At 34.0% G+C, this 13,940-nt stretch overlaps 1 protein-coding gene across 2 annotated transcripts; it reads right to left on the reverse strand.

Annotated features, from left to right (window-relative positions):
- Positions 1 to 3,927: 3,927 nt before the first annotated feature.
- LOC122291271 (protein NUCLEAR FUSION DEFECTIVE 4-like) lies at positions 3,928 to 7,598 on the reverse strand. Of its 2 annotated transcripts, none has more exons than XM_043098935.1 (3): positions 6,085 to 7,598; positions 5,244 to 5,664; positions 3,928 to 4,294 (listed from the first exon to the last, which is right to left on the reverse strand). In XM_043098935.1, exons 1-2 carry the CDS (start codon positions 7,308 to 7,310, stop codon positions 5,244 to 5,246), a joined length of 1,647 nt encoding a protein of 548 aa, XP_042954869.1. In that variant the 5' UTR covers positions 7,311 to 7,598; the 3' UTR covers positions 3,928 to 4,294. The 2 variants fall into 2 exon arrangements, with proteins under 2 accessions (XP_042954869.1, XP_042954870.1); XM_043098936.1 differs by lacking the exon at positions 3,928 to 4,294 and adding an exon at positions 4,533 to 4,776.
- Between the last annotated feature and the right edge of the window lie 6,342 nt (positions 7,599 to 13,940).

Below are 13,940 nucleotides of genomic sequence, written 5' to 3' on the forward strand. Positions count from 1 at the left end.
CAGTAGAGCTAAGGGAAATTTATTATTATTTAAATCACTAAATTATTTAAATACCCAATTTAATGACTGACTTGAAATACCTAAATTTTTATATGCCCAAAGACCATAATGAAATAATAAATTAACTTTGTTTTAATACCTTAAACTGCACTTAATTATGGAACACTTTTCAATCATAACCTAATTTATGAATTTTCAACACTTTTTCACCTATATGAAACGACCACACATAAGCCTTTGACTCTTTTTATTCCATTGCTATATAACATTTTTAGTGTTTATCCAACACCCAATATTAAGTACTTAGAAAGTAGTAAACATAATAGAAAACCCTGGAACTTTCATTATATGCATTTATGAACATGGTGGATCAAATTAAAGAGCACCATTTTCAACTAATATAATAAATCAATTACATTCATCCATCAAAACCCAGTTAGGAATTCACATTAATGCAGTTATGGGCTATACATTGGGATGGACTAATTGGAACCCAGAACTTACAACTTACAAACTACTAAATATATAGAACACATTGTTACTTCTAAACATTGTATGAAAATCTTAACATTCATTTAGATATGTTCAACTATCCTGCTCCTTTATATTTAAAAATTATATCTAGATCAAGTGCACCTGACCAATGTGGGTTGGGTAGAACAATTTCATCACAACTACTTCATGTGGGGGGAATTCATTGTCGTATTTTTTATAACGTCTCTCTTTCCAACCCCAATATGGCATTGATAAATTAAAAAGACTAGTTAAGTAAACCGATTAATTTAATTGAACATAAAATCTGATAAACCAAAGAAAACAATACTCAAATCGATCACTAACTTTGATACTCCTTCATCATCGCCATATGCTAAAATGTCAACCACAAAACTCATGTAGCCTATAATGGTACACAAAGAAGGACAAAGACCCAGTTCTTTTTGTTTTCTAGAAGATTAAACTCAAACTAGAGAAGAACAAAAATTTCCTCCTAAATCATTCATAAAAAAAGACGTAGAAGAGAAAGAAAAACACAAAAGTGTCCTCCCAAAATTGATTATATAGTATATGGAAACTCTAATCTAGTACTAGTACCAAGCAAAGTGATTTCTTGATTTAAAATAAAAAAGAAGGCCTCAATTTTCAATTTAAGTAACACTTGACTAAGCTAATATCAAGTTCACGTTATGGAAGTTATAACTAGTTTAATACAACTCTATATGAAGATGACATGCTGACAATAAGTTTTTTCATTAAAAGCAAAATGTAAGACATGCCCCCACCAAATTATTCAACATTGCCTCGTATATCAAAGTTGAATCCCAAACAAAATTTTCTGATGATGTTCGATCAAATATAAGAAACATGCGCATTATATATAAATAGCTAGCCATTTTTTAGTGCTTCAGTGTCCAAATCCATTATCTAATCTTTAATATTATTTGCAGCAGGTTCATTTCAAAAGAAAGCATTAAGAACATATAAATATAGACATGGGTAGTAATTCTCCAATTGAACTGAATCGACCCTACCATATATATATAGATTTTTTTGAAAGATAACTTATAACTAAGAAGAAGCTAGGTGCGCATGAACCTTATGATTCTTGTGGTTCCAAATTAACTAAAAGATCATCTACAGGCTGCCATTCCTAGTGGGCTAAAAATCTCATAATCGACTAATTAATTAACCTTGCTTAAATATATCTCATGAATCCATCATTATTTCCAACCTTAACCATTGTTAATTGTGACCTAATTGAATTTTGTAATTATGACTAGTGAGAAATGGTATATATAAATCCTAAACACACCAATCATCACGCAAGTCCTTTGAAAAAAACTCACTTTTTTATGGAACCCACATTTTTACAAAATGCTTATACAAGATTTGTACATTTAAATTTATACCCAACATTATTCATAGCTAGTAGTACTGTTAGTGGGTAAATCCCTGCAAGGAAGGCCAGCTAGCATGCATGCATGCATGTCTCGTAAACTTTTACAATTTATAAGATGAATAACACCAAAATAATTATATGTATATATATCTTCCTTTTGAAAAGCTTGGTGGATCACAGAATTATGAAACATATATAATAATGCTGCGATATTTTTGCTTTTAATTATCCTTTAAATAATAATAATTTCTATCATGCAGGCACTGAGATGAGCTTGTTTCAGCAGCAGCATATGCATGGAGGGCCCGATTTCTTGTAGTAAGAGGTTGCATACCTGCTGATGAGGGGTGACAATGACGACGTTCCTACGTTGGTGACAGGGTGAGGCAGATGCCGCTGAGGGACAAGGAAGGTGAGGGCTGCAGCAATAACACTGGCGAGTAGTTGCGGCAGCACGAGGCTCAAGGGTTTGGAAAAGGGAGTCGGGAAGGGGAAGGAGGGGAGGGACGCGGGAGAGGAGGAGCGCTGGGAGAGGGTGGACAATGAGGAGAAGAAAAAAAAATAATGTGACATGTTAGTAGTGTGTCACATTAATTTATAAGATCTTTTTAACAATTTTTAAAAAATAAAATATGAGTGTATATGCAAGTTATAAATTCTACTTATCGTCATGTATCTACACTATACAGTAATATATAATCTATCATTTTTAAATTTTTTATTTAAATATACAGATATTGATTTGTTAATATTATATATATATATAAATAAAATGATAAATAAGATATTGATACGTAGGGTTGAGATAATAAATAGGAGTTATCTTCGTTTACATGATCATGTATATGTCATGAGAAGTCAGCCAAACGAAAGCAAATCATAAATCATCGATCTCCAAGGCGAGCGGCTGCTAACAAAGACGATATTTATGAATTCTCACCATCATCTACCATGAAAGGCAATAATTAAGTAGTAATGTAGACAAGTAGGATCTAAATCCAATCCACTTCGGTTCCCAGCTCTCACTTTCACTTCTCACTTCACGACACATAAGGTAGTATTACTTAGTAGTCATCCAAGTCATTATTACTCGAGGGATGTAGCAAGAAACTAAACTGATTAAAACCAAGTTGATCAGTACTGGCGTCAGCATATATAGCATATAAACATCAGATTGGCCGGATCCTTAATTAAGTATTTATTGATCAGATGATCAGTTTCCTGATCGTAAATATCATTAATTAATTAAGTTTAGTGGCTGACAATAACTATACCTCAAAATTAGTCAAAGATGATGATAATAATAATAATAATAATAATAAAACATTTAATTAGCAGTTCCTGACGTAATTATGACGAATGAATACACCTGAAAATAAAAGAAAGAGACTTCCACGTCCCATGCGATTCACTGGCCTGACATTAATGAAGAAATTAAATAGAATGAATCTAATTGTGACGTGTGTGTGTGTATATATATTTATAAAGTAATGTTATGGCAAAATTTAATTGCAAGTATAATTATATATTAATATGTGTATTAATTTAATGTGATTGGTCAAAAAGTAAATTTTATTAAAAATAGTATTAATTTAAATTTTAAATATGAAGAAATTAGTATTGATATACAGATTAGTACGAGACTTTAGTTGTACGTAACAAAATTCTAATATTATATACAGCAGTCTTAGGATATGCAAGTCTTGTTTATTCTTTTTTTTTTTTAAAGTAAGGTTTATTATTAAAAAAATAATTTTTTCATATAAATCTTATATTTAATTTTTTATTAAATATCTACGAAATTTATACAATTTAAAATTATAAATATCATTTATATCATGTATAACCCCGCCCAATTAATAATTAAAATTAAGACCAAAGGATTGCACGGTTGGAACCGACCATCGGATACAAACAAAAATATAACTGACCTTTTTAAAAAAAAAAAAAAACTGATTGGTGTCTAACATGAAGTACGTACGATTCAAAAATTGATAAAAACAAATTAATTAAAGAAAACTCCGAAAACATTGCACAAATAATTAATTAATTAATTAAACTGATAATGATCGATCATCGGGAAATTACATTTTAATTCGAGTAATACAATGCAAGAAAATATTCATGAGTGTCATGATAGGGCAAGGTTTCGTGTAGGAACAAACAACTAAATATTGCAGGCCGGCCAGATATTGTGGCGTGATCATGAGTTTGCCAAACATGACATATTGTTATTATTTAATTAGTTGCATGGTGGATGGAGAAAGCGCGCATATTGTATGATCCAACCGGACCATCATTCTTACGTCATTAATTAATTTGGAGTTGCATGCAGATGGCCGGAATAGTTGGTGTTGCGTGGTCTGATCCCAGCTTCCTTGTGTACGCACCTTTTTCCTACACCAATAATATTTGCTCCTTAGTTAATAGCCTCCTCATTTAGGTTCAAGCACTTGAAAACTAATTTTATTGACAGCCTTTATGTATTGTGGCCCCGTGGCCGGGAGTGCATGTGGCATTGACTATGGTGAACTTCGTACGTACTATATATACATATATATATATATGGAAGATGCGGTTCGATCCAGAACATTCACATCATGATCCAAGTATTGAATAGTAATGAAAAGATATATACATCAAAAGAAAAGTGATATTTAAGTGAGTGATTCATGAAGGTTAGCGTCAAGCTGAGTGGTTCCCAAGGGCGTGAAAAATTAGTACCAGGCCATGACTTATGTGTTAGATGATCTCTAAAGTTAAAAAAATATGACATAGCAATGCATGTAACATTACAAGGGATCAAAGTTCAGCGGTGCGTGGCGTGATGCGTAAAACACATAAATTCGTCTGATTAAGCCACGACTTGATCTCTACACTTGTCAAGGAATGATCAATTTGAAAATCAACATCAGCAGACGTCCTTGAAGGGCAACAATAGATAGTCTAACGGCATTTTCATATAAGAACGCCATGCGACACACAACAACAGATTCTCACAATATTAATTGTAGTGGACGTACCATATTATTCCACAAACCCTAGGATCGATCTAGAAGAACCAAAGGAAATAAAAACTCTCAATCAAAGTAATTAAAAACTCACTCGCCTAGCTTCGATCAACGTCGAAATCTAACAAACGCTTGTGTCCTATCTATACTAGTATATACCTTTACAATCGATGATCAGTTAAATCGATTGATGTGCGAGCATGTTGTCCCCTTGCTGATCTATTACTATATATATATATATATATATCAATGTCTTTCTTGTAGGGCATTTAGCATATATATAAGCATTAATTTGCCATTAGATGCTATATATAGAACATTAAAAACAAAATTACCTATACTTTTTGCGAATAAAACTTTCTAGTTCGAGCGTATAGAATTAACGCAAGAAAAGTTCCAAGCAAACAAAAAGAACCCCAGGTGATGAAAGTGATTCTGTAGCATTCCATCCCCATGCATTTCCCAGCTCCATTTCCTTCCTTGTGGTAAAGCACGGCTGCCATGGAACCAAAGAGAAAAGATCCTATTGGTATATTTGCAACCAACACATTATGATTTACTGAGAAATTTTTTGTCCCAAAAAGTTCGGTGGTTGTGGATACGGAAATGGAAGTAATTGCCCCGCAACACACTCCTATGGTGGCAGTGCTCATGTGGAGTGCCAGGTTGGAATTGTTGATAAGTAGGAAGAAAGCTCCTGCTGTTGGCGCCATTAATGCTACAATTGAGGCTGGTCTTGACATCGCATACTTAGTCCTGGACAAATCAAATCAAACTGATCAAAATTTGCAACCATATATGTTACGTGTATATATATATATAATAGAAGCTAGGTATCTATGCATTGTAATTTCTACATCAAAGTTAATGTTCAAGGTCAGGTTCGCACTTGAATATATCAACCGGCCAACACAAATTTATGCACATTGTAGTACTTTTGTATTAAATACATGCAGGAGGTGCACCACCAAATGCCTTAAAGTAATTTTGTCTTTTTTTCCCTAGACGCTTAATTAAGACCATCCAACCTAGCTGATCTGCATATCCCATGCATCTCATACTTTGGGCGGTTGGCAAAAAACCTAATTAATTGATGAAATCTAAAGTTTGATACTATCAGGCCAAAGGGCCGTTGTTCCTGTACTAGATCTCAGATCTAGATGAAAAGTGGGTTACCTTGAGAAGTAGTAGTCCACAAATGATGGCATGAGTCGGCCGAAAAACCCAAAGGAAGACGATAAAGAAACCAAAGAAGACGTCCCAGAATACCCACGGGACTCGGCTATTTGTCCCAAGTTGTTCAAAAACACCAGCCCCAACGTTGCACCGAAAAAATAGACCAAGAAATATAACCAGAAATTCAATCTTTTCAGCATCTCCTTCACTCCAATCTCCTCTTTAACACCAATCTCAAGAAATTCACCCGCTTCCCCTCTCATCTCTTTTAACCCATTCTCCATTTTTTCTACATCGTCACTCTCGTTACGAACTTCACCAACTTCCTTTCTATCTTTTAACCTATCCTGATCCACTCTTTCTTCACCTTCACTCTCTTCTATAGTAAAATGATACACTTTTCTTTTTTTCCTTTCTGCGTTTAAATCGATTTTTCTTACAGCTGATTCTATAATTTTCTCGGCAACTGGAACTACTAGTGGGGCCAACAAAAACACACCGATACCAATGGCATGGCTGGATGGCGATAGCTTACCTGATATAGACTGCAAACTACTGATTACAGCATAGACCCCAGTTGCCATTGTTATCAAAAACATTGTTATGATCCCAACACCCATGTTTCTTGGCCTTCCAACATCAAGTTCTCTGGCTAGTGGTGCAGCTATAACACAAACTATCACAGGCAAGATGGAATTCAGAAGGAGATAGGCTTTAGCTCTTTCAATGGGGGAAGATGAAAAGGCAGCATCTACAATATCTGTGTAAATCTTTGCACTTAGTCCTAGGTAGCTAGTCGTTAATCCCACCGCAACCTGGCGACAATCAGAAGGGAAATTCCGAATGGCAACAACGTAACAAACGGTGTTGATCCAGCAAATACTATTTCCTGCCATAACAGTCAGCACAAAAATATGCCCATATGACAGAGAAGAAATTCGGTCCGTCAAGAAAAGATACTGCAACCCATAACCAAGCAACCCGAGAGAAGATCCAATAATGAGAACAAGCCAAAGGGGGAGATAAATAGTTGCAACACCAGAAAACCAACCCAATAGTTTTCCTGCATCTGAGGCGAAGGCAAGGTTGTTAAGTTCCAGCTGTGACATGGAAAGGAGATGCTTGAGCTGGGATGAATAAGCAGGGAAATTGGAGTTTGTTCCATTGATGGACTGAAGCCATATGATGCCAACAAGGCTCAGCCATTGAAGATTTCTCGAAGACATGGCAAGGAATATCGATCGAGGTTACTTTGAACTACTACTTGCCGGGATCGTTTGAGCCGCACCGCTATAATTTATAAGATTTGAACTTGCCTGATTGTTACGAATTGTGAAAGGACGTGTTGTGTAAAAGGGGGGAAAACTGAACACGACACAATGTGGCTGTGCACGTAAAATGTACGTGGTCTTCTATCGACCACCACCTAAACCATTAATGGGACGGCTTGAAAAGGGAGAGACGAGAGTAGTGGCCAGTGGGGGTTTAGGCGGGGGCGGTGGCCGTATTCTGAAATAAAATGTTTGTGTTTCCCACAAAACCTTGCCGTACGTGTGCGCAGTGTGTGTTACGAAACATTTACCAGTATATAATCTATATACAGTCTGTAAATACCAGAACAGAAAGCAATTACAAGTACGTATGAAGAGAAATACGTACATCATGAATGATGACGTTCGGAACCAAATTCCTTTGACTTTTGCTTCATTTATATATATATGAATACTGCTCTGCAATTCCTTCGATGTGTCATTGTCTCGGATGATTATTGCCTACGATTCTTATGAATTACAAAAAGAAAAGAAAAGTGATCTTGTGTGAGAGATGGAACAATATTACCTTTGAACTTAGCAATCAATTCCATATCGTTTAACTTGTACAAAATAATTACTCAATCCGTACGTACGTGATCAAGAGGAGATCATGAGTCTCATGTAGTTAATTGGTTGTTGGATCATTGGGTGTGCATATTTGGAAAGCGTTTGAGATTTGGTAAGAGTTTTACAAGTTGTGAGATGTTGTTTACAGGTTAAGGTTGGGCATATTTTCAGGGAATTATAAATCAGGTTGCTGGTTGTTTGGCTAAAGTTGATGCCTCTGGTCTTTAATTCGCGAGAATGTGTGGATTTACGTGCATGCACTGAACAATGAATTTTGATATAAGAATTAATTAAAGAAATGAGATGAAATGATATTTGCTTTAATTTTCTTAATTGTGCAAATGTCCCGTATATTTTTTTAAAAATAAATCAATAAATACAATATTTATATTAAAAATATTAATATTGTAACGATAAATTATATTTTAAAACCAATAGTAAGCGACAGTACTTGCCTAAATTATATCTAAAATTATTCAATAAAAGTGACCCTTTCGTGTGATAAATTATCTGGCCGGTATGCACTTTCTATTTTCAATTTTACTAGAATTGAATCAGAAAATAGAAAAATTACGAGGAGCATGACGAACGTATACATCATGATCCGGTCCATTCACCTGTTATTGTGGTAATTGAACGTTTTACACCACACGATTACGATGGCGTTAAATCATCAAAGATTAAATAATGTTTGAAAAGAAAAGTAGGCCAAAATAATAATAGCTAAGACTGGCATAGATGCCCCAAACTTACCAGAAAGCATCTCATCGGATAAGGATCATGTGCCTGCAGTCAATATTCATCCGAGACTTCTCCTACTCACTCAGTGGTTTTATATTACACATCTGTTAATGTGAATTTTTTATCTTTTTCCCCTCATCAATTATGTGGTCTAAAGCTATTCGGTAGAAATTTTCTTAAACCCCCCGGCCACCATATCTGACTACAAAGCTATTTACTAAAAACAAAAACCGATCTGACTCTTTATTATTAATTTTTTCACTCTAAGGTTATATTTGATCGTTGAATTCATCTTAATTTAATTATTAATAAAATTTATTATTTTTTCAATTTTTTATAAAAAAATTTAATTTAAACTCAACTCAACTCAAACTTCATACATTTAAACACACATCTCAATCTATTTATATTTAAACATATATTAATAAGATTTAAAAAAATATTATTATTAATTAGATATCAACTCAGATCATCTGATTTGATCTTAACATTTAAATACAATCATAAATACTCATATATAAATTATACTCACTAATATAACGCGTTTTATTGATGTTGAATTTCAGTGAATATAATTGAAGATAATAAAATATAAATTAACCAATAACATTTTTCTCAATCAAATTAATTATTGGATAATAAAGTTTGTAACAGCGTCCAGCTAGCTAGAAGCTGTTCCAGCATTAATTAGAATTTCAATATTGAATTTATTTATTTTTCTTAAGATTCAGTCCTGATCATTAACGTACGGCCATATCATGTTAACGTTAGTACGAATTGCCTCCATCAAAAAGATTATCGGGTGGCAAAATGCTACTATGCACTATGCAGTGGGTGGTGCCGTTCAAATATACCGTTCGGTACCCAAAAAAAAATAAAAAAAAATTATTAATTGATTAAAAAAATAATTTTAAGTATATTAATATATTTTTTATTTTTTAAATATATTTAAAAAATATTAAAAAAAATTTACAAAGGGCGGCAAACAATAGCCTCACCCTTATGTGGAAAGTAACTCAACTATGCCAGATCTTTCTAGTTTCCGCACGTAATGCAGCTAATTATTGTCAATTGACAGTTCCCAGCCACCCTACCCAATTAAAGGCGAGAGCTTGTCCTAATTTAATTATATCGTTGCCATTCTTCATTAATGTAGCAAGTAGCTAGCAACAAAAGGCAGCTGGCTGTTGCTCATGTCAACATACTATAACATATATATATATATATATTTATATATAAATAAAATTAATACTATATATAATCATGCAGTGTATAAATATTATATAAATATTATGCAATCGTTTTAAAAATAATAATATGATCTATTAAAAAATTAATTAATTTTTTATTTAGATCTTATAATATTTACTCATTTTTTTTAAATAATTACGCGATATTTACATTCACGACTACAAATATCATATATCTATATATAATATCCATCTTAAACATTGGATTTTCTCAAGTTTTTATCTAAATTTAGGAACCTCAAACAAGACATAAGTTAGAAACCAGAAATTAGTTCTACATTCATTCAATATTTAACGTTGTCTTCAAAAACCTACACAAGAATGAATATATGTTATAATATTGGCCAGTTTATAATGTATGTAATTTTACTCTACAGAGCTAATTGATGAATGAAATATGCATGATCATGAGGTACTTCCCGACACAATATTGACCGTGATATAATACATAACGTGGTCCCGTCGTCTTTCTCCTAGTTTGTTTATTTATTTATTTATTTATTTATTTATAGACAGCACATGCATATCACTACTGAGCTAATTAAATTATAATTTAATGCTTTAGTTCTCCGTATTGTTTGGGTTGGGCTTGTCAAAAGGGTCCACTAGTACTGGTAGTTGCCTGCAGGAATTAACTATATATAAACAGTGCACTAGTCATTCATGGAACAGCAGCTACCCCCAAAGACTTTTTTGAAAAAAGAAAAGGTGATTATTTGATCCCAATACACAACTTTTAGCAAATTAGTCTCATTTTAAAATATTTTTGTTTGTTAAAATTAAAAAAATTTTATGCTTTTTATTTTTATTTTTAGTATCATCTATTTTTCATTTTCTAAAGTGTCTTTTTATTTTTTCAATAATTTTTTCATACTTGCACTTATTTTTTGTCATTAATAAAGTTTCAAATTCTATGATAATGTTTTTGGCATCTCAATATCCAAGAAAATCTCTTGGTCTATTTTTATAATTTTTTTTTAGTCTTTTTCTTTGGTAACTATGCAATAAGATACATTCTCTACAAAAAAAAAAAACTATCTAGTCAATTGACAATGTCATTTCTCGTAAGGGTGCTAGTACATGTCTCGTGTGCATGATACCTCGTTTTTACGTATATTTTTATAGACTAATTATTTAAATGATTATAATTAATGATTCTCTTATTTTAAATCTAACGTGTTAATCGTTGGACTATCTTATAATTTTTAAGTTGTGAAACATATTTTAATGACCTTTCTTAATATTAATTATTAATTATTATTTAAATTACTATTTAATTTAATTTACTTTATTGTTGAATTTACTATTTTATTTTATTTAGTTACCATGTTTTAATTTTATTTATCGTTTTAAATCTTATTTGTTGGATCAGTTTCGAAACCCCAAGTTTTAAAGACTGAATCTTATTTCTTTCTCTTCATTTTTCTTTTTCTTCTCTTTTTCCTTCATTTTTTCTTCTTTCTCCTCTATTTTCCCCCAGCCGTCGCGCGACCCCCCTTTCTTCTCTTCCGTCCGTTTCCTTCCCCTCCACCCAGTGCCGTAGTACGCGGCCCGTGGCCATCACCACCAAGCCCACCCTCTTCCCCACTTGCCGGTGACCACCCATCTCCATTCTCAGCCCTTCCAACATCGTCGTTAGCCCCCACGCCCCTCTCCAAGCCGTTGCCCTTTTGTGCTCCAACGCCGTCGTCGCTCCACCATCAGCTACCACATCTTCACCACTCTACCACTGACCTTTCGGCTACCTAATCCACACATCCTCAACTCCGATCCACCACGGTTGAAGCCCCTCCATCGCCATTTTTTATTTGGGTTTTTTGGCCTCCAACCGCCGCTACCCATGGCCAACCACCACTACCATTAGTTTCACCAACACCCCTAAACCCTTCCCTAATCATCTCAAGCCTTCGTTTGTCCTCGTTCAAAATTAGGTATTTTGAGACCCGTGACCTTCGCCCAAATTGCACTGTTACGTTACTGTGCCCCTACCTCTTGCACCTCCTTGATCCTCCAAAAATTATATTTTAGCATTGTAAGTATTTTTCAAATAACCTTTTGAGATTTAAATATATTTTGCATTAACAAATTTTTGTGATCTGGTTGGTTGTGTCGGGCTAAGTTTGATGAGTTTGGGGGTCAGTTCGATTTGGAGGATGGAGTTGTTGGTGTGATTGGTTTCTACTGGAATTGGTTGGCTGTTGATTATTTGTGTCATGTCTTGTACATTGCATTATTGCACGTATGTTCATGTTTGTAAATGAAAACTAGGTTTTTCGTATAATTGCATGCAAGTTCATAAGTATATTTGGAAACTGATATTTTATGTGAGAAATGGTTTTTGGATGCGTGTGCATCACGACTCCAATATGAGATGGAGTATTATCTCGGTGGAGCTCATCTAGTTACTCGGGAGCAGAATATACTAAGTAAAGTCTCTAGGTGATCATTGGGATCGAACATGCTAACGCTCTCGTGCTGACTTTATGGCCCTTCTACTGGCGGGAGCTAGAAGATGTTTGGCCACAAACGTGCTGGACAAGGAACTGGACATTTCTCATTACGAAATCACACGCACAGTCATTGCCCGTGATGTGGCAAAGGGAGCCAGGGTGTGTGGATTGTCCCTATAGGAGATCGTGATGCATACAGTTTAAAAATAGATAATGGGCTATTTTTCGAAAAAATGACGGGTTTCAAAAAATGAATTTATGTGAACCATTTTTTAGAAAAATTGTAGATTATTATACTGGGCAATTTTCTGAAAAAATAACAGATGTTATTTTTAATGGACTTGGCTTTGAGCCAAAATGAAATTTTGGCGTGTTGGAAAATAATCAAAGGATGTAGAGTCTGAGGATGCACTCTGCCGAAGGACTGATCAGGGATCACTTTCTTGTGGGAAGGAATTTATATCCCACTTTTGGTTATTATATTTTAGTTTATTTATGTTTTCATCGGATAATTGTATTACTTTTGAAATGCTTGTATTTATGTAAATTTATATTTAACGATTCTGGTACTTAGTTGATTGACTTTAACTTATCCGTTACATCTTTTGTCTTACACATATTGCATGTGCACACACTTAGCACTTGTCGTTTGGGTGTATGAACCGTGTTGTCATCATCCCGATACCTCGATTCTCGTGTTTCTGTACGTAAGAGTTGGGGGCGTCACAAGCCCTATATTAGTGGACAGCTACTGATCCTCTCGCACCCCGCTCCTATTTGGGTAGAGAGTCAATTACCCCCCGTGCACTCCATCCCCTCCCTCGTATAGTACTCTTTAGCCTCCTCCCTCGTATAGTACTCTTTAGCCTCGTTCGTTCGACAAGCAAATGGGTGGCTCAACCCATCTTCTATAAGAAGAAGCGAAAGTAGAGGAGAGATGGCTGGAGAAGAGATTCAAAATGATTTGTTCGAATCTTAGGTTATTTTCTTATTTTATAGGGAGGCATGCAAGCGGGTGGATATTCATATGGGTAGGATATCCACTCGCATCTAGTCTCCTTTATATATATATATATATATATATATATTTCTACCCGCCCAATACCATACGGGTCGGGTGGGACACACAGATGGTTTGGGGGACCAGCCCCTCATTACCTAGGTTTAATTTTTCCAATCTTGCTTACACTTTTCCTTTCAAATCTTCCACTAACGTATTTTGATTGGTTTTGTTAATATACATCTAGATCACCATCAGGCATTAAGTTAACAATTAGGGATGTTTGGTAACAATTTTTATCTCATCTCAACTTATCTAATTTTTTTCATAAACATCACTCAAATACAAACATTTTCAAACTAATCATTACAACTTTTCAAAACTTTCCAATAAAAAATAATTCAACTTTTTAAATCTCAAAATAAAAATTATATTAAAAAATTATATTCTAACAATATTTTAATTTTATAACATTTTTTATTCAACTTTTTTTCTCTCATTTTCTAAAGTCTAAAAACTACTTAACTCAAACTGT

Source organism: Carya illinoinensis, chromosome 13 (assembly GCF_018687715.1).
Source record: "Carya illinoinensis cultivar Pawnee chromosome 13, C.illinoinensisPawnee_v1, whole genome shotgun sequence".
NCBI classification, from domain to species: domain Eukaryota; kingdom Viridiplantae; phylum Streptophyta; class Magnoliopsida; order Fagales; family Juglandaceae; genus Carya; species Carya illinoinensis.

What these genes read in the sequence shown, in the direction of transcription:
- LOC122291271 (XM_043098935.1), bottom strand. Translation starts at nt 7,310, where the DNA reads ATGTCTTCGAGAAATCTTCAATGGCTGAGCCTTGTTGGCATCATATGG. An exon ending in GTGGACTACTACTTCTCAAG is followed by an intron (nt 5,665 to 6,084) that starts GTAACCCACTTT and finishes TGATTTGTCCAG; the next exon opens with GACTAAGTATGCGATGTCAA.